The sequence below is a fragment of the Lepisma saccharinum genome, chromosome 10 (genome assembly GCF_977018435.1).
Source record: "Lepisma saccharinum chromosome 10, izLepSacc3.1, whole genome shotgun sequence".
NCBI classification, from domain to species: Eukaryota; Metazoa; Arthropoda; class Insecta; order Zygentoma; family Lepismatidae; genus Lepisma; species Lepisma saccharinum.
This window is the reverse complement of record NC_139238.1, coordinates 13,159,396-13,181,874: the sequence shown is the minus strand read 5'-3', so window position 1 is coordinate 13,181,874 and position 22,479 is coordinate 13,159,396. Positions and strand designations below refer to the sequence as shown.

General features: G+C 38.7%; 1 protein-coding gene across 1 annotated transcript in view; it reads right to left on the bottom strand.

Annotated features, from left to right (window-relative positions):
- The window catches only part of LOC145994472 (dynein axonemal heavy chain 1-like), a 1,132,367-nt gene extending 1,112,150 nt beyond the window's left edge, over positions 1-20,217 (bottom strand). The window contains exons 1-5 of the mRNA XM_083130607.1: positions 20,070-20,217; positions 16,958-17,232; positions 14,975-15,322; positions 6,652-6,781; positions 1,963-2,098 (exon numbers count right to left, since the gene is read on the bottom strand). Coding sequence (XP_082986733.1) covers positions 1,963-2,098; positions 6,652-6,781; positions 14,975-15,322; positions 16,958-17,223 — 880 coding nt within the window. The 5' untranslated portion in view covers positions 17,224-17,232; positions 20,070-20,217. The remainder of the gene's footprint in view (positions 1-1,962; positions 2,099-6,651; positions 6,782-14,974; positions 15,323-16,957; positions 17,233-20,069) is intronic.
- Positions 20,218-22,479: the final 2,262 nt, after the last annotated feature.

The window sequence follows — 22,479 nt, the reverse complement described above, 5'->3', positions numbered from 1 at the left end:
AACATAATTAAACTCCATATTGTTATTGACAATAATTGTTTTACCGTCAACAACATTCAATGTTTAATCCTGGTATACTGAGCGACACCCACATCGCTTCGATCTTACCCCACATGGCTTAATTTGCTGCCATTAAATCTCACTTCAGTTCGAATCACAGTCAGCAGATTGAAGAGGTTTTTGCAAGTATAACCGCTGAACTACTAACTAATGTTGTTATGGGAATGTAGGATGACGCACTATCTTGAAATTCACGACTGTGTGTGGCAATATGGCAACATAATTATCCTATTTTTCAGATGGGGTTGGGGAATAAGTACATTTTAAGATTTTTGGAGCGAAGTTTGAAAACCACATTATCTTTGTAGATTAGGCACACACAGGAGTTGTACTACGTAGAAATTTTCAGCGAAAAAATTCTACGTAGCACATTATCTTTGGTTCGAACTTCTTCAAACTGAATTCCAAGTGTGTCTAACACAATTGGAAAACATTTGCATGGATTCCACAGATCACCTGACTATGAAGTTTTTCATATTTTTAAAAGGGTTTTTTTGGGAGGAAGGAAGATAATGTAATTCGTTGCTTAAATAATTAACGTAATACTACCTACCAAAGCAATTGAATGATTCATTTCCCTTTCTAAAACCTCTTCACCACGACTATTTATCTCGTGTACAATCACTGTTTCCCTTACGTGACTATTTCGAATTTAAGAGGATTAAACAGTATCTGCATTTGAAAACCCAAATTACCAAAGAAAAGGTAGACTTGTAAAATTTTTATCAGCCCAACTTGAAAATAATTCGAATCAGCAAACCACATGCAGCTTGTAATGTCCATGAATAGCTCATCAAAGCAAATGATTAACCTTATGGAAAAAAAATCCAATTTCATTATTACACCGGAAATCAATTACGACGGAAATAATATAATGAAATCCCAGTATCAAAAATTTCAGGATACCGCATACTCCTATCGATTTGCAAAAAGCCAACGTGAGATGACATTTTAATTAAGAGATCTTTCATTACAATATAATTCTGTTAGCTGTTCACGTAACAATTGGACTTTATCTATGGATAAGAAAATGATTGTTTAAGTTTTTAAATCCAATTCATGTACTGAAAGGCTAATCGGGACTGGACCTACAGTTTAAAAAAATGTGGTCAGAGCCACTATGTGCCTCCACCGGGTATCGAATCCGGAACCCCTTGATTACAAGGCGACAACCTGACCACTACACCAACAAAATGAGTGATTTTAATACAGTACATACAATATAACATACATGCATGTATGCAGAATACAAATTTGTTTTTTATATTATTTAGCGCTGCTTTTCTGCCACTTTTGACTACCGGCGACGAAGAGGATGAGTGATGAAATAATGCAATTGATGAATTGATGACGGGACATCGACAAAGAACACCCCTACCCAGACAGGGATTCAAACCTGAGACTTCTGGCTTTTTGTGTACGGAGGTCGGCCGTATAAGTATAGATAGATATATAGATAGATACACACACTCTCATATATATTGAACCAGGGACGCCTTGATTACAAGGCCACGACGTTACCATTACGCCATTTGGGAGAACATATACATATGGAAACACACACACACACGCACATAACGGTATATAGCAAAGCGGATAAACAAAGCTAATTTTACACGCTTTTAAATTCACAGGTATCCCTTAAGGCAATTGAACCTCCAACCGCCACCCCCTACTCGGTACGCCATTCAGTCACATCCTCACCTACGAAAGCTACAGCTTTTCTTTTTGTAAATATAGGCTTAAATGTTTTTGCTTTGCCTACTCTCTCATGGTACAAATTTAATCCGATGTTTTTAATATATACTCACTCACAGAGAAGCTATATTTGTGCCCAATCAAACTTAAAAACGTTCTACGTTCTTAAAATACAAAAAAAGTTAAGAAAAACAGAGAGCTTACCACATTCTGGAACTTTGATAGGTGGCTTCACAGGAGGAGTTACGAAGGGGAACTTTCCAGGGTTCGCACGGACGTGATCCATGAAATTCACTTCGCACAGCGCCCTCCTGTGGTGGTGACGAATTTCTTTCTCAGACTGAAAAAAAAGAATCATTTCTAATTGTCCTTCGTACAATAGTATTCATTATATAAATATTTATTTGTATATAATATCTTTCCTTCTGCGACAATTTATGCACGTATCTCTTGAAAAAGATGAACGTATGTGGAATCGAAATATTCGGAATAAAGAAAATATATATTATATAACGAACAATTTTATACACAAATCACGGTCCATAATAAACAGTAAACATAGTAAAAGAAATAGTTCATTATCTAACGAATAATTAATACCAATTTCACATTTATAGTTTAGGGGTCTATGGGGTGACTTCTTGTGAATATACGTAAATGACAACTTCTCCACCAACATATAACGTTCCACCACACCTGATACATGCAGTTCATACATAACGTTACGATAAAAGTGAGAAGAAACATTGACAGAAAAATAAATTAAAATTAAATGTAACAATATAGTTATATTTATTTTTCTTGTAGTGTACAGTTGTTACAGGCATAAAAATACAATTTGTTGTTACGTTTCAGGAGAACATACGCTTCCCATCGTCAGACATTTATTTTTAGTTTGATTAAAGATACAGTGATAACAATGGTTACAAATCTTTAAAAAGAATGTTATGCAATGGATCTTGTCAATGTTACATTGTTGGAATGTAGCAACATAACTGTGAAACAAGCAGTCTGTCTTATTATTTTTTTAAGATGAAATTTTTTATCATATTTTTTAAAAATTATAAATCCCAAATATCATCAGGCAATTCAAAATCATCAACCCTTTTACAGAGATTCTTGATGTTTTCATTTACATTCAATTTTAAAGATGGTCGCCCACTCCACTTGTGAAAAAGAAAACTCCAAAGTGGGTCTATGTTATGATTTTCATTATAACTTATAATTCCAGTGTTCTTTCGCAATGAACGAAACGTTTAACGTTTTTGTTTATGTTTGCAAGATTTTATATTGTCTCCAGGAGAATCGTTTGTTACCTTTTCAGACCGAATGATGAGGAACACTTATCATTTGGTTTCGTTGATTTGCTTTATTTTACTTCGCATTTTTGCCAGTTTTGGCTTCTGTGAATATGACAATGAGTGATGATATGATGAAATTGATGATGGAGCACCCAGAAAGAACACCCATGCTCAGGACGAGTTTCGAACCCGGGACCCCTGACGTCGTAGCGCTCTGTGCTAACCTCTGCGCCATCGAGAAGGCTCACACTTGTTACTTGGAAAAGAAACTACCAGATTTATTTTTTAATTAGGAGCCGTTTTGAAATAAAACGAAAACATGCAAAGGAAGAAATTTAATTACCTCTGTGGCTGTTCATATGTACATTCCGCTACTTCTCAACGTAGTTCCCATACTTGTTGAGACACTTGTCGTAGAGGTAGATGAGCTTTTGTAGACCCTCATGAAAGAAATCTGCCGCCTGGTCAGACAGCCAATCCGTCACGGTCTGTTTGGCTTCATCGGCGGTGTTGAATCGCTCCACAGCGAGGAAAGTCTTCAAGTGGAGGAATAGGCTGAGATCCGGACTGTACGTAGGGTGATCCATCCGCCCCCAGCCAATGAGCGACTGTGTGGCAGCTGCAGTGCGTGGCCGTGCGTTGTCGTGCAACAACATGATACCAGAAGACAGCATTCCTCGTCGTTTATTCTGTATTGCTCGGCGAAGTTTCTTGAGAGTGTTGCAATACACGGCTGCATTAACTGTTTGTCCATTCGGCAGAAACTCAATCAGAAGCACTCCAAACCTGTCCCAGACGACGGTGAGCATGAGCGCCATTCCTTGGATTGTTGTTTTGTTTCGGGGGTGTAGAGGGACACAAATGACTCGTCTCCAGTGACGATATGGCTCAACAGTTCGTCACCTTCACTTTGGTTCCGCTTTCACATTTTTCGCTGTCAAAAACCTGATCGTATCTCACACTCGGCGGGATTTTTCAATCACCTGCACCACTTCCATTGTCCACCACAACCACACCAAGCGTTTCACAACGGGCAAATGGCGTCTGTTTACGTGCAAGGCATGTCGGTAACAACGCACATGCGCAAAACGCCAAGCACGAATTTTTGCCAACGTGAGCGCAAAACGGCCCCTAATTAAAAAATAAACCTCGTACAAATATGAATGCAATCTCTCGTACCGGAGTGGCACGAGAAGCTGCAAATATCGCTTTCTTGTCTCTCGAACTGGGCCGTTTTTTCAATAGTATGCATCGGGTCGGTTAGATATGTAGGTCGCGCATGCGCGGTGCTTGTTTTCCTTAAAGATTGGAGATGCACATGTCACTTGCCACTTGGGTGCGAAGTAGCTTGTACTTGTGTCTGAAAGCTGCCTACGACGTTATTTAAAACACTAAAATTCTATCTCGTGCGAATAAGAAACTGTGATATTCAGTTTGTGATTTCAGTTATAAGTCCACTTTATCTGTGCATAAAGTGGACTTAGGCTAATGGAGACGGTCTTACAGTACAAAGTGGGATCTGAAACTCCACCGTGTATGGAGCCCAGAACCTCTTGATTTCAATGCAACTACAACGTACGACTACGCCATCCTAGAGGCGTGTCGCACAGGAAACACTGAATGTGTGTCAATCAAAAGTTCACAAAATGGCCACTGTTGTAACGGCGAATCGCGAAGAGTTTACATTAGAAATCGGTTCAGAACATTTAGTGAACAGGATTGTTAAAGGCCAGGAACACATATATTCTAATGGGTTCTATTTGGTTCCGGAATCTTTTTTTCTCTCGCACAATTTAAATTCGGTCCAAGTTGCGTAATGTTTCATTTCAATGCGGAACTTGGACCGTATTTAAATTAATGAGGAAAAATTTCCTGGACCGTATTTAAATTAATTCGGAAGAAAGTTTCCTGGACCTATTTAAATTCATCCGCAAAGAAAGTTCCTGGACCGTATTCAAATTGATCCGGAAAAAAGTTCCTAAACCGTATACATAGGTTGCTATTTATGTATCCGGAACTGACAACACTAATGTTGCTAGGTAACATCTAATATATCCATCGTAAAGTTGGACATTTCTATGGTATATGTACCCAGATCGTTGTGCTTACGGATGCTTTTTTTGTTTGTTACAGGGACTTGAAAATTTAATCGGAGGTCAACAATGGAATTAACTCGAGAACGTTTTCGAGCAATGATTTTCTACGACTTTCGACGTGGATTATCTCAACAACAGTGCATCGATCAACTCACTTCGACTTTTGGCGATGAGGCACCATCTAAAAGCACTGTATATCACTGGTTTAGTGAATTCAATCGTGACCGTCGTTCGCTCACGGACGAATCTAAAGAAGGCCGTCCAAAATCGCTTGTTATCCCAGAAAACATTGATGCTGTGCGAGAACTGATAATGCAAGATCGTCATGTGACATATCGCGAGATTGAAGCATCCCTGGGCATTAGTATGACTAGCATACTAATAAGATATTGCATGAACATTTAGCCGTGAAGAATATTTGTTTGCGTTGCATCCCGCATAATTTGACAATCGCTCAAAAAAAGGCTCGTGTCGTTTGGTGCAAACAAATACTCACAAAATACAATCGTGGTGCTTCTAAAGCCGTGTATAACATCTAAACAGATGACGAATCTTTGATCTATGCATATGAGCCCGAAAGCAAAAAGCACTCGACGGTGTGGGTGTTCCAACATGAGCCAAACCCAACAAAAGTTGTTCGTGCAAGAAGAACTTCGAAGCAAATGGTCGCCTGTTTTTTTGGAAAAAATGGACATGTGGCTACAGTGCCACTAGAGAATCGTAGAACCGTCAATTCTGAATGGTACACAACCATTTGTTTGAAAGAAGTCTTTGGGGAAATCAGCAAAAGCAACCAGCGACGCAGGATCATTCTTCACCATGACAATGCGAGGTGTCACACATCGGTCCAAACAACTCAGTATTTGACCGGTGAAAACATTGAATTGATGGGTCATCCGCCGTATAACCCTGATTTAGCACCCAATGATTTCTTTTTGTTCCCGTACGTGAAGAATAAGCTACGTGGTCAACGATTTCCGACGCCAGAAGAAGCGATTGATGCGTTTAAAATGCATGTTTTCGAGATACCTCAATCGGAATGGACAAAGTGCTATGAGAATTGGTTCAAGCGTATGAAAAAGTGCATCGATCATCATGGAGAATATTTTGAAAAACACTAAAACCATTTTCAATGATACATTTTTTTTTTGTTATTCCGGATACATAAATAGCAACCCTCGTATAATTAATCCGTAAAAAAGGTTCTTGGACCGTATTTAAATTAATTTGGAAAAAAGGTTTCTGGACCGAATCGAGATACTTTACAGATAAAAAGGTTTATTTTGTCCAGAATCCATTTACGCTTGCTGATTTTCTCTCCTGGACCGGAATTGAATTTATTTAAAATTCCTGGACCCTGCTGATAAGTGTCATCTCAATTTGGTTAAACGTATTAATATTTCCTGGCTTGAAAATTCAGTCTTTAAGACTTTAGTTCTTAATTTAGCACTGTATGTGTCAGACTGTAAGGTAAATATAATGAAATTGATTCTTACCAATTCGTAATAGAACTTCGGATGTTTGACCTTTCCGTTTCGCACAGCCATTGAAAGCACTCTTTCGAGGCTTGCTTCGTCTATTTCTTCGATTCCTTCAAAAAACATGCAGTCGATGCATAACTGACACCTAAAATGAAAAACAAAAGGATGTTAATTTTATTTTGGCCAGTACAGCTTGTGTGTTAATTTGTATTTTTGTATAATTCATCTGAATTCTCTTCTTTAAAATAACTTTAGTTTTACCCTACCTGCATTCTGCACCACACAGAAAATTGTCCAGTTTAAAGGAAACTTCACATTTGTTTTCCATAACCATCTGTACAAACTTTTTGACACTAACTTGTAATTTGTTTATCTAATTATGATACAATCCGCTGTATAGCGACAGAAGAAACAATGAACCGTAAAACAATGGCTGGTACAGTAGCCCCATTATTGCCAATAGTACTGGAGCTGGTTAGAGTAGGGAGGGCTTGATAATTTGACCTTGGAATCTGGTGATGTGAGAAAAATCATTGTCAAAGTCGATAGTGGTTAGCAACCAGCAATAATATCTACACTCAGTTTTGTTGAAACTATGGGTAAAACTTTTCAGTGTTATATTTTGCTCCTTTCAAGAATTATAAATCTATTTTCGGCTGTTTTCATTGTATTTATGCATAGTTAAATGTATTTTTGCTTACGACGCATATATTTCTTTCAGATTACTGCCCGAAAGATTTGTGTACTGTACCTAACCATGGTTTATTCATGATACTAATGGCTATATACAGGGTGTCCGAATTGAAACACCCTAATTTCAAATACTTATATTAAACATAATATACATGCAAGAACAGTGTGGTAGGTGGTAACGGTAGCTTAGCTGTGAAAATTTTAAATAGGTAATGAATAGTAAGGATTCGTTTATTTTGTATCGTTCCAGGGGGTGAAAAGTGAAAATGACAACCAATGCTGAAAAAGCGGAAACTGTGTGGTGGTACGCAGAATTGGGGTCCATTATTGCAAGAAATCCGTTCGTACACAAAATTTGGGAGAGCAATCTCGCGTGACGCCCTATGAACGGATTTCTTGGGACTTCGTGCAGATGCATCTGCAATGCGCTGAATATTTTCCTCTGATGCAGTGGTAGCGTCGTTGCCTTGTAATCAAGGGGTCCCGGGGTTCGATACCCGGTGGAGGCACAAGTGGTTCGGATCCCACTTTAAACTTTAAGTCCAGTCCTGATTAGCCTTACTGTGCATAAAGTGGACTTAACACACCAAATCAAATCAAAATCAAATCCTCTGATGTTCGTGATCGGCCACCACCATGCCTCTTAGCGACAGATCCTGTCTCTAGAAACGCTGCTTTCAACTCCTTGATTCTCTTGGCATCGGGAGGGTCTCTGTGATACTCTGCACGAAACCGTCGTTGAACTGCAATAATTGATCCCAATTCTTCGTACCACTACACAGTTTGCGCTTTTTCAGCATTGGTTGCCATTTTCACGTTTCACCCTCTTAAACGATACAAAATTAACGAATCCTTACTATTCATTACCTATTTAAAATTTCCACAGCTAAGCTACTATATACCACCTACCACACTGTTCTTGCATGTATATTATGTTTAACGTACGTAAGTATTTGAAATTAGGGCGTTTCAATTCGGACACCCGGTATATGTACAGTATACATATAGGGAGAGAGAGCGAGAGAGGATGAGAGCTAGTGGGAAAGAGGAGAGACAGAAAAATTGATTGATTTGCTTTATTTTACTTCGCTTTTTGTGCCACATTTGGCTAATTTGCGAAGATAGGGATGGGTGATGATATGATCAAATTGATGAATCCATCCATGCCTAGGCCCGGATTCGAACCCGCGAGCCCTGATGTTGTAGCGCGATGTTCTAACCACTCCGCCACGGGGACAGGCAAGATAGAGAACGCGAGACAAGGAAAGAGCGAGAGAGAGATTGAGAGAAGGGAAGGGAGAAGAAAGAGAGGGGGCAAAGAGAGAGAGAGAGAGAGAGAGAGAGAATGAGACGAAAGAAGGAGAGAGTGAAAAAGAGGAAGAGAGAATGATAGATGGGGAGAGCGAGAGACAGAATAACAAAGAGGGAAAGCTCGAATGTACCGAGAAAGAGAGAGAGAGAGTGGATACGTAGAGAGAGAGAGAGAGAGAGAGAGGAGGGACAATGATAGGGAGAGAGACAGTGAGCGAGAGGAGAGAGAGCAAACTAGCTTGGTTACGACTTTCCGGTCAGAAGTTGCCATATGTTGCACTTTCTGCAGAATATTACTATGATCATCATTAGGGAGCGGAAGTTGATGAAATGTCATATTTTTTTCTGACATCTCGGACACGATGCCCATTAAATATACACAATATTACCTTTCGTCTAGAATCCAAAAAAAAGGTAATTTTAAAGTGTATTTTTTCCATTTTTTACCAATTTTCAGGTTTTAGGTCATTTTCCCCGATTTTCGGCATTTTCCCGTCATTTTTCGCAATATTCGGTGTATTTTTTCATCATATTTTTTTACTTCTTTCATTCTGGTAATATTCTTGAGTCTGGCTGACAACAGACCAAGATTCTCGTTTGAGAACCTCCGAAAGACAAGGGTGGTGTACTGCAACTTTCTGTAAGGTAAGTGGAAAAAATCGTTAAATATTTAGAAAGTACTTGTATGCGAGATATTTCAAACAATTTCTGATGTTAAAAATTACTTTTCCGACGTACTTTTTTCTATGAACTCTCTCCCGGATGCGTCCCTGATTTTGGTTTCCCTATTTTTTTATACGGTTTGTTAAATTTCTAAACAAAATTGTCTTACGTGGATCGTGATATTTATATTTCTTTACAGTGCCACAGGAACACAACAAACTATATCACCAGGCAAAGATGTGGGAAATTAATGCATTTCACACCAATTCATTCAGTGTATACGAATTTTTCATTAAAATGTTTTAAAATTATTCGGTTGTTTCCATAGGAAATCCTCGTGGAATATTTTAATTGAATGTGCACGTGGTATCATTTGCTGCCCTTTTTTTGAAAGAAAGATTATATTTTGTTTAATTTTATTTTCATTTCAATTTTTAACCTTAAACTAATAAATTTAATGGTTATTTTTTGTATTTTTACGTCGTTTTTTCCCATTTTTTAGGACATTCTATAGGTCATATACCTATGTTTTTAGGTCATCAACTTCCGCTCCCTAATCATCATTTACCATTCATCAGTTGACCTCACAACATGGTCTGCCACAGAGGCAACATTATTTATAGGCAGTACGTACCTACTTAAAAGGGTAAGGGCTATTCAAGCCTGGCAGTGAAACCAGGGTAGTGAAAAAAACCTCCTGGAATGCCACAAGTTACTTTCATCTTTTCGCTTCTCCTACAGCAGTTGTATATGCTTGTGGTACTCTGGATGTACGCGAGGACCATTGTGGTTAGGACATAAAACGCTCTTAATGTAATTAGCAATTCAGAATTCCACACAGAAGCTCCGGCTCAAGCGAACTAAAATAACAAAGGTACTTCCCCTTGCAGGAAATGTGATTTAACCACGAGAGCATACCGGCTCTCAGAATGAAACCACGAAATAGAGTAACAAATGCTACCACGTACGCTTTCTGTAGCCTTGAATGAATTCATTCTGGAATTCAGACACATATTTTCATCTTTCAGCCTTCTTTAAAATATATTTTATGCAGACCCTATTCTTGCAATCTCACTTAATGTTTCCACAATTTTTGTAGCTCGGTATACGATTGTAATTTTGACACTTGAGATGTCGCGGAGACAAGCAAAAGAACATATTTTTCTCTTTTCTGATGAATATTTGAGTTCTGTTGAAATGTAGATGTGAATTTATGATCAAGACTAGTTTTGGTAGAGACCACCAGAGAAATAAAAATGGAAATGTGAGCCTTTGCGAACATAGGGGCCAATAGGGAGAGTCAAGGGAAGTCATTTACCTCCCTTCTGGAATAAAAAGAAGTTTCATTTCTTACTCTATCTGTATCCCTTCTCACTATCTGTATTCCTTCTTTTATTTCTTCCTTGAATCTTCTTTATAGTTTTTCTTATTCCATTCTTGGTTCTGGAATTTTTTTTCCTGGTTATTTCTTTCTTAATAAACATACATGCACCAACGGAAGATAAAGATGATAATACTAAAGATGATTTTTATGCAGAGTTAGAACAGGTCTTTGATAAATTTTCTCAGTATGATATGAAAATTCTGTCAGGTGACTGTAATGCACAGATTGGCAAAGAAGAGACATTTAAACCCACGATTGGTAAAGAAAGTCTTCATGAATTAAGTAATGATAATGGTATAAGATTGATTACTTTTGCAACCTCAAAGAATTTAATTGTAAAAAGTACCACTTTAAAACATAAAGATATCCATAAATATACCTGGTCTTCTCCAGATGGTAAAACTCATAATCAGATAGATCATATTCTCATTGATAAGAGAAGGCATACTAGTATAATTGACATTCGTACACATAGAGGTGCTGACTGTGCCAGTGACCATTATTTAGTAATTGCTAAATTAAGAGAAAGACTCTCAGTGATAAATCATAAGCAACAAAATCTAAAAGTTATAAAATTTGATACAGGAAAGTTTACTGATGAAAGAATTAAGAAAGATTACCAAATTAAACTGTCAAATAGATTTGATGTTTTGCAGGATTTAAATGATGATGAAAATATAAATGAAACGGACGTAAATAAGAATTGGGAGCGCATACGTAATGGAATAGAATCAGCAGCTAAAGAAAGTATAGGATACCATAAACCAAGAAAAAGTAAACCATGTTTTGATAATGAATGTCATAATCTAATAGAAATAAGAAATCAGGCTAGACTTAGGTGGTTAAATAACTTTGATGATACAAATCTAAGCAATTATAATAGAATAAAGCGAGAAGTTAACCGCACGTTTAGAAGTAAAAAAAGAGATTACTTGAAAAGCAAAATTAACGAAATTGAAACAAACAGCAAAAACAAAAATATCAGAGATTTATATAAAGGTGTAAATGAATTTAGAAAGGGGTGGCAACCTAAAGTAAACTTGATAAAAGATAAAGACGGTGATTTTCTAGCTGACCCAAGCGATATTCTAAATAGATGGAAGAACTACTTTAATGAACTTTTAAATGTTTATGTAGGAGATAAATCAGAAGTAAATGAAGTATACACAGCAGAACCTTTGGTTCCAGAACCTAACTTGACTGAAGTTAAAGATGCTATTAAAGGCTAAAGAATAACAAAGCACCTGGCATTGATTTAATACCAGCTGAGTTAATTAAATATTATGGAAATTCATTAATATGTCAAATTCATAAATTAATTTGTTTAATATGGAATAAAGAAGAAATCCCTCAACAGTGGAAAGAATCCATAATTGTTCCTGTGTTTAAAAAAGGTGATAAAATGAACTGCAATAATTACCGTGGAATTTATCTACTCTCAACAACATATAAAATATTATGTAACATTCTTTTAACAAGACTTACCCCATATGCTAATGAAATTATAGGTGATTATCAATGTGGATTTAAACGTAACAGATCAACTACAGTTCAAATTTTTCACATCAGACAGACACTTGAAAGAAAGTGGGAATATAATCAAAATGTCCATCAGCTATTCATTGATTTCAAAAAAGCATATGATTCGGTCAAAAGATATAAATTATATAATATATTAGTCGAGTTTGGAATACCTAAGAAGCTTGTTAGTATGATAAAAATATGCACCAGTGAAACAGAAAGTAAAATTCGTGTGGGTATTAATATGTCTGACAAATTTACAATTCATGATGGGTTAAAACAAGGAGATGAATTATCTCCATTGCTCTTTAATTTTGCCTTAGAATATGCTGTTAGGAAGGTAAAAGAAATAACGAAGGACTAAAATTAAATGGTGTGACTCAGTTGTTAGCATATGCAGATGATGTAGACATATTAGGGTATGATATAAATACAATTAAGAATAATGCTAAAATATTTTTCAAAACTGCTAAAGAGATAGGTTTGGAAATTAACAAAGATAAAACTAAATATATGCTTACAGGCCGAAACCAAGTGTTAGGTAATAATCAAAATCTAATTATTGATAGCAACTCATTTGAATCAGTTTCCAAATTCAAATACTTAGGAGTAATATTAACAAATGAAAATTATATTAAAGAGGAAATAAAAAGTAGGCTTAATTCAGGAAATGCATGTTACTTCTCTCTTCATAAACTTTTGTCTTCTCGTTTAATATCTAAGAAACTAAAAGTTAAAATATACAAAACAGTAATTTTGCCTGTCGTATTAGATGGGTGTGAAACTTGGTCCCTCACATTGAAAGAGGAACATAAATTGAAAGTATTTGAAAATAAGATCCTTAGGAAAATCTTTGGACCTAAAAGGGATGAGGAGACAGGTAAGTGGAGAAGGTTACATAACTTAGAAGTACATAATTTGTATTCATGTCCAGATATTATTAGAATAATTAAATCAAGAAGACTTAGGTGGGAAGGCTATGTGGCACGAATGGGAGAGGAAAGAGGAGTTTACAGGATTCTTGTTGGGAAACCTGATGGTAAGAGACCTGTAGGAAGGCTAAGACGAAGATGCAGGGACAACGTTGAGATGGACCTAAGGGAAATCGGTAGGGATGGAAAAGAGTATATATATATCTTGCTCAACATAGGGAAAGATGGAAGGCCTGTGTTGGTGCAGCCATGAACCTTCGAGTTTAAGAAGGCTAGAGTGTTAGCTAGTTAGTTGGTTATCTCTTTCCGGTTCATTCCTTATTCTACTACTCTTCCTCTATCGTTTTCTGTACTCCCCCCCACCTTTACTCCTTTGCTTAAGCTTTCATTCTTTCTGTCTTTATCCCACTGCTCTTTCCCTCTCCTGTCTGTCTCCATGGAGACAGGGAGAGATGGAGATAGAGAGTTTAGAGGGAGAATAGGTGAGAGAGGGTTAGAGGGAGAATAAGGGAGAGAGTGAGATGGAGAATAAGAGAGAGAGAGAGATAGAGGGAGAATAAGAGAGAGTTAGAGGGAATATAAGAGAGAGAGTGAGATGGAGAAAGAGAGAGAGAGAGAGATGGAGAATAAGAGAGAGTTAGAGGGAAAATAAGATAGAGAGTTGGAGAGAGAATAAGAGAGAGAGAGTGAGATGGAGAATAAGAGAGAGAGAGGGAAGAGAGTTAGAAGGAGAATACGAGAGTTAAAAATAGAATAAGAGAGTCGGAGAGGAAGAGAGAGAGCGGGGAAGGACCTAACTTCTGGATCGCACATATTAAAATTATATAATTGTAATGTTTTCTTCTTATTGTTGTTAATAACTCTTACTGCCCAAGTTTCAAACAGATGTCCAGTAGACATCCAATGGATTACAGATATATGTTGGATATTAGTAACGAAGTTCCAAAGAACATTGATTGGACGTCCCCCTGGATACCCAGAAATGGACATTCCTTTTATATCTGGCAATGAATATTAATGAACATCCAATGGATATCCATAAATGGATATCAGATTGACATACAATGGATATCCATAAATTGGCCACACTGACATCCAAAGGATACCCAGAAAGGGATACCCAATGGGTGTCCAAAGATACATATCCGATTGACATCCGATGTGCATCCAGAAATGGATATCCAAAACAGGATATCTAAATGGAAATTAATTCAAAAGAAAATCAAAATTACACATGTTAAACATTTTGGACCTAGAATGAATTCCCAGAAAACAATGCATAATACTTTTAGCTAACGAAATTTGCTTTCTCTATAGGTAGTTGTGTGTGTATGTGTGTGCGTGTGTTCATATAGAAACTGTACTGCATTTATTTTTAATTTTACTCTTCGGATATATTTTTCATTGTGTTAGTAGAAAATAATCTACTGTGATTAATGGTTAATCCACTTTTTTACTGTTCGTATGCAAACTGTATTACTTTTATTTTATTTCAATTTTAATTTTAATTTTATTACTTACTTCTCTATTGTCACTTTATTTTTAATTTTTTAATTGAATATAATTAACTGTAAAGAAAAATGAACATTATAATTAATGGTTAAGTGGAAGAGAAGCCATTAATGGCTTAACTTCGCCATGTAAACAAAGTTGTAAATAAATAAATTATATCAATGAATCTGAACTGGGCATTGTGGATATCCAACGGATGTTCTTTGAAGATTTCTTCTTGTATGGGGTTTGTTATTTCTTATTCCTTTTTAGTACAAACACCTTGAAACAGAAATATATATGTCTTCCCCTACCGCCCACATCCACAGAAGGCAAAGTTTACCTGATCAGATTCTCAGCTTCCTTCCGCTGCTGAACAGCGTCCTTCACCCGTGACGCAAAAACGCTGGGGTCTTCAGCCCTGAACAGCACGTATATCCGTGGTAGGTGGTGCTCCATGTTGTTCTTCGTGGTGACCACTTGATACAGATTCGTCTTGAAATCGTACCCCATCACAGCAGCATGGACCCAGCCGTACGCCGGCGGGACTCGCTTGAGTCGGTCAAAGTTGGGCGACGAAACGAGGTACTTCGTCTCCGGCTCGACGTCCCTCAACGGCACGAACGCTTTCGCGGGAACCGGGTGCAACACTCCGTCAATTTCACCCAGCCTGACCCATTCTTCTGGAATTCTGAAACGAAATAATATGAACTGTAAGAATTGTTTCACGCTATAGTTTCTCAGCATGGCGCTTCTATTTTATGGTAATGGCTTAAAATGGCGTCACCATGCACCGGCACTCTCTGCCAATTACTTTGTAAACTCTCTCTTCTTGGCCTTCCTTGAACCAGTATTTGGCAGCTCTCTGTTTATATTGTCGATAGGCCATAGCCCTATAATATTGTCGATGTCATTCGATTGGTTGGTTGATTTGGTGATATAAGTCCACTTTATGCACAGAAAGGCTAATCGGGACTGGACCTACAGTTTAAAGTGGGATCCGAACCACTGTGCCATGTGCCTCCACCGGGTATCGAACCCGGAACCTCTTAATTACAAGGCGGCGACGCTACCACTTCGCCATCGGGGAGGCCCCATTCTCCCTCTTATGTGCGTATGTCTTAATTCATTGGATGTCCATTAGATACCCAATTCTGGATATCTACTGGATGTCCATTCGTTATCCAGTTCTTGATATACACTGGATGTTCATTAGGTAGCCATTTCTGGATATTCATTTGATGTCCATTCGATATCCCAAGGCAAGGTGTTGGGGAAGAAAATAGCACTTTTAAAAAAAATTGAAACATAGATGATAAATGAAAATGATGGAATAATGAGTATAAACCTAATAGTTGAATATGCGGGTTTCAGATTGCCAACGTAATAATGTGTGACTTTAGAGGTTATAATTACTTTGCACAAAGCAGTGGGTGGGATGTAAGAAAAGAGTTTTAACAGATGAAATTTGTTGATTTTTTTTTTTTAAGATTTATAATGTATATGTTTTCTTCAAAAGAATTTAAAACAAATCAGTCATTCATCCACATATATCCTAACATCACCTTTCAAAACCCTTCGCGACATTTTCACAAATGTTCAATTTGTTGCTAAGATTCCCTTTCCATTTATTTCATTAATAAAAGTGAAACTTATAATAAGATTTATTCTTAAAGATGGTTTAAAAAGTGATATTAAGTGAATTTCAAATTTCAAATTTACTTCAGAAATACATGCATCCTTTTGTACCGAAGTAAGGCGATGTAAAAAAAGAAACAAAAAAGTGATGGAATCGCCATATTATATCTGATTGGAGCGAGTTTATTCTCTTGAAATCAAATGCAAAATCTACATAATTATTTTTTAACTGTTCAGTTACACCACAAGTAAAACTATCCTTATCTGGGGCTGCACATTTCTTCGAAATACGACAAGCTGCACGTGTGTCGCTGGGACTAAGCCGTGTGCTGAATATCGTGTCTCCTTTGTCTGTTGGTAGCGCATGCGCAGTGAATGCTTTTCTGCAAACTGGGTGAGGGCCTTGTCGCTTCGGTCTGAAAGCTCCCTTTAAGGATCTTTCTTTAAAAAGGCGCATCGAACATGAACCTAAATAACCTCAAACTTCTTCGCGACACTCCCCAAAATGTTCACAATGGTATAATTTAGTCGTTTTGGTGCTATATTTACTCCCGATTGTCATTAAAAAAGGTACCTACAGCTCTAGATTGAAAACTCTGGTAAAATCTTGCACGAACACACCGAAAAGTCGCCAGAGGAAGAAATTAACTGCTTACAGAATGTAATTGACGTGTGTCGCCTCGCATACCTGCAATCAAATTCGTTATCGTCGAACAACTCCAGTGGGAGGTAGTGGACGGTTGGGAAAAGACCAAATACGTCCCTAAGGTTGCTGCTCGGGACGAGGGCCCTTGGTGGAATCAAGTCCTGCTCATCCACCCCTACTTTCTTAATCAGGTCTTCGATGTACCACATCTCGTAGTTCCTCTTCTTCCTCTCTACCGCCACCCTTCTTGGCAGCGACCTAGGTGGGACGACGTCGGGTATTTGGACTTTCGGTTTGAAAGCCTTCATTGGGAAAGCCTGTGAAAGAACAATAATTTGTTCACAAGATACTATTTTTAGACAAATATAGTATGATATTTCGTCGTGTGTGGACCAGAGGACGTAACTACAATTTATCAAATTCACAGCAGAGAGGAACTAATGTATTCTTATGAATATGTCTGAATCTTAAAAGAGAGTCAGTAATTTGGACATACGTGACTCCTCCTTACTGCTAAGGATTAGAAGTGGAATAGTCAGTCTGACTCCAAATAAGGCTTCTTCAGAGGAGTTTATTTCGTATCAATCTCTTCTAAATAGAGAATTATATCAAGCCAGAATTCTTATACTCAATCACCGTCCGTTGCTCTCTCAGACATTCAAACAATGTCATGTCAGTAATCAACAAATCTTCCTGGTTTATTTGAGTTAAGGTGATGATCACCTGGAATGGCAGGCCAATGACCAGGGGATCGGAAGAAGGAATAAGTTAGAGAGCAACGGGTAGTGTGGGGTCTTTTGTCTTGAGTCTTGGAACGAGAAGCAACTGGGGAGATTGATCGATCCAGTACGGATCGATTCTAAGAGCTGTCAGCAGGGAACTTCATCATCGAAGATAGACAGGTATTATCCTATTCCAACCATGTTGATCTAGACTTGAAGGTATAAAATCCAAGTGATTGGGTTTTGCCATTTCCAAGTGTGTATAGTTAAACTCTCGCTGCTCATTACCATCAAGCTATCTGCCAAGAGCGAGTGCTCACTAATGGCGATGAATGATTAAACGAGCTACATCATCCACCAGAATAGTTAAGGTTCTTGGTTCGATCCCACGTTCCTAGCAGAACGTTACGATTTAAAGAAAACTGATTATCGGATTTCTTATTACAGCAAGGGAGTAGATAGGGGTCTAGAAATATATTTCGGGAGTGGTCCGAACAGGCTAACCAAGTTTCATACTTGTAATTATTATTATTATTATTTGAGTGACTGGTGCCTATAGCACCGTGCCATGATGACACATTCTCGATCTCGGCCATTTTGGATATGATGTGATCAGCACCAGGTTCCGGCCGCCTTTACTCCCAGGGTTGCCCCCAGGTACCCATTGATTTCAGACTGGGTGAGCCCCAGAGCCGCTTTTATGCGGGGACAAGGCTGGAAAAATTCCGACCTTAGATCACGCTCCTTACCTTAAGGTTTAAAAAGGGGTGTAAAGGGCCCCTTGGGAAGGGTTCAAAGTTCAAAGTTGTAGGAACCTGCACAGGACATACACAACACATAAAGCACTAAAGCTTCCTCAGATACAGTGTAAAAGGCCTGTACTTCTCGAAAAGCTAAAAAAAATTAGATAAAACATGGCATAAAGTAGAGATAAAAATTCATCATGTATCTTGTTTGTAGTTAATATCACTAAAATGTGTACAAAACAGCTGTCTTGTGAAAGGAATTACTGTCAAAAATTTTAAATGAATTTATTTATTGAATACCAATAAGGTTGTGAGGTTCAGCTAATCAAAAATAAAGTCACCTAATCGTTATTTTCTTGCGTGTTATTATTATTAGTGGTGGTAGTAAATTTTCGCAGGCACTCTCGATGCAAAACTTTCACAATCTAATTCTTATCTTTATGCAAGTATTGCTGAAATAAACCAACTCCAACTTATTATTATACAACAGCAAACACGTATTTTGCTTATTTGATTTTGGATTACACTATGTCCCGGGCAGGGGTGCCCACAGGAAGATTTTTTTTTGGGGGGGGAGCAAAATTTTACACCAATTCTACATATCTTCACACACAAATGGGGGTTATTGTTTCGTTTGATTGACTTGTTATTGATTTTTAGTTGTGATCAGTGGCGGCGATTAGGTGGGCGTGGGAGGGGGAGCAGTTGCACTCCGCACTATGCTAAATCTTATATACTAAGGGAAAGTAAACTGTCCTTACCCCCCTCCCAGATTTCGCACCTTGTCCTCCCAGTTTTGGAACCCAATTGCCGCCACTGGTATGGTTATTATGTGGATGATCGCGGTGATGGGATTGAAATGAAGCATCACCTTTTATGCCTTTAGAATCGGTTTGAAAAGAGGTGGGGACTGGCTGGTTTTTCATTAATACAAGGTTAGTCAAACAGACAAACTGTGAAAAACAAGGTTCAGTACGTTTTATGTTAGCAAAGCTGAAAGTGAGCCTAAAGTGCCTGAAGAAAACATATATTGCTCAAATATGTCTGTATTATATTTCCCAAAATTTTGTCTGACCAAAATAATTTGAGTAAATAATTTGGCATAAAGGGGGGACGTGTGGAATGTTCTACCGTTTGTGGGAGGAGTGCGTCATAGGCCTCGAAGGGGATGGGCACCCCTGGTCCAGGGAGTCTCTGGAGCAAGCGAATGAAAACAAATCTCTGCAAATAGCGACTCGAGAGGACTCGACTAATGAGCGCGTGAGGGGGGAAGTATCGAAGAGAAAACGCGGCTACAGCAGCCATCAGCCGATTTATAGCAGCACGCATTTGCTTTGCTTTGCCCACTAGCTTTCTCCCCTTCTCTGCAGTTATGCGCAGCCTTGCTCCACAGATGCCCGAGACAGTGTGTAGGTACGTTTTGTGGGCGGTCCGCCCTCCCCAGACTAAATACGACCTACACTCTGTCCCGAGTAGGAACGAGCGAACGAAAGCAAGTCTCTGCGCAAGTACTGAAACGAGAGTCAACGAACATGTGCGAGGGTTTACTTGGAGGGGGGAAAAGCTACTGCAGCTACCAGCCTTTGCATCTTTGCTCCGCCCACTCTCTTTCTTCCCTTCTCTACCGTTATGCACGGCCTTGCTTCAGGGATTCCCGGGATAGAGTATAGATACAGTCGTACTTACTATATTCTTTTGATACTCGGATATTATCCATGTTTCCTGCGGTGCTAAGTTCCTCGGCTTCAAACAATGCGAGACGTTCGCCAAGACTGGAACATGCCTCTCCTGCCTAGCTATCCAAGCCACCTTGGTCCTTTGGAATGGCCCCGTCAAGCGCTTGTACCGTTCAGGAACCGGAGTGTCGCTAGCTGCGAGTTCGGAGTAGTAGCCCCTCCTTCTCTTTATGTTGTCAAACATGCGCTTCCTTTTGGCCAGGTCTTCATCGAAGACAATTTCCATCGGGATGTCCTGCGCTTCGGCTTCTTTCATCTCGACGTCCTCTGATTCGTCGGTATCCATGACGTCACTGTAAACAGATGAGTAAATAAAATGCCAGGATACTTAAGAATAAGTAAAAAATTAACTGGCAATGTACAGTCGTGGAAAGAAATATTTCCCCAGAATTCTACTGGTATTAAGATTTTATGGGGAAACTTATTTTTTCATTACTGTACAGGTATACTTTACATGTATTAATTGATTTGATTTATTTTGATATCAATAAAAATTCAATTTCTGTTAAATCCCTTCATTCACTCAATCTTAATTGACGCTTTCTATAGATAAGCTAATAATAATGAAGTTATGTGACCGTAGATTTAAATTCTTCTGCTATCGAAGAGAAAATTGGATGAAGGAAATGACGTAAGGGGGCCGCAGCGTGGTACTGATCACATCGCCTCCACGAATAGATTAGATTACCTATCTTATATGTAATTTTCTTTGTATTTTTTATTTCTCTGTAATTTTTATATATTTTTTCTTCCTTTTTTTTCAATATTTCAATTATTTCATATTCAATTTTTTTGTAAACATGGTCAAGTGGAAGAAAAGGCTCCACAGCCTTAACTTCGCCATGTAAAAGAAGACGAAATAAATAAATAAATACAGTGCTCAAAAAAAGTTTTGCATATTCAGGGTTTATGATCATTTTATTGTACTAGATACATGGAATCATATTCAAAAATACAGAGGAGACATACAAACAGAAAGAAAACAGTGCAGCCATGCAGAAGAAACAAAATCACACCAGAATTACAAGATTGAAAGTGTGGGATGCGAAACACAAAAGAAAGGCAGTGTAATACCGTGTACCTACGGCTCGCAGGCATGCTTGGGATCAACAGATGGGTGTTCAGTACCGTGTATAGCCACCTCGAGCCAGAAGGCATGCTTGAACAGTACGGGGCATGCTAAGGATAAGAGCCTTCAACTTCTCCTGAGGAAGACTGTCCCACTCTTGAATGGCAGCATCCCGCAATTGCACCTTGTTCACAGGAGGATTTTCGCGGCTGACAATTGCTCGCTTCAGGTGACCCCATGCATGTTCCACGCAGTTCATGTCTGGAGAATACGCTGGCCACACCATGTGTCGAATGCCGTGCATAGCAAGGAACTCTTGAACCACTCTGCCTCGATGTGGTCGAGCGTTATCATCCACCAGCGTGAAGCCATCCCCCACAGTTGTAGAGAAACCTGCTACCACGGGTTCGAGAATAGCGTGTACTCCCACTGTTCCTGATTCCATTCACTGTACATTGTTGCCCACCTTACACGGTCTCTCTTATGGTGTAGTTTCAGAGGAACCTTGGGTATGGGTCTTCTTGACGTCAATCCTTTCTCATGAAGTCGATTCCGCACTGTCTGATTGGAAACATTCGCTCCTGAGGCCTTCCACAGATCATGGCACAAACTGGTAGCAGTTGCAGTGGGTCTACGACGTGCCGAAATCACCACGTACCGACCTTCCCTGTGTGTTGTTTTGCGTGGTCGCTCTGTCCTTGGTCGATCATCAACTGATTGTGATTCCCTGAACTTTTTCCACACTCGAGACACATCACTTTGGCTCACTCCAACACAGGCAGCGACGTCCCTCTTGCAGCAGCGTTACAATTCGAATGCGATCCGTAGCAGAAATGGTTGCTCGAGGCATGTTGCCCTTTGTTTTCCACCTGCTCTCTGTGCAGTTTCCAACTCACAAGTGCAGATAAGACACGGACAATGCCTCCCATCGGGCTGCTTTCAAATCTGCTCAGGGATCATGTGGCAACTACTGCCCTCTATCTGCTGAATATCGAACTCACTTGGGGCATTATGTCGGTTTCTGTCTCGGACATTGCTCACATAATGAACATTGTATACCTTTTGGGGATATCGCGACTCAAACCGCATGCAATCATAATATGCAAAACTTTTTTGAGCACTGTAAATAGCAGAGCTTTTGAATGTCTGGCTCTACCTCCACCTCACCCCGTATGCCTTCACGGCATAGGCTATTGCAGATGTACAGTCAGACACTTCTGCTTTGCAATAATACCATTAGTTTCCAATGGAATCGTTACAAGCCAGAAGTGTCCGTGATTGTACATACATA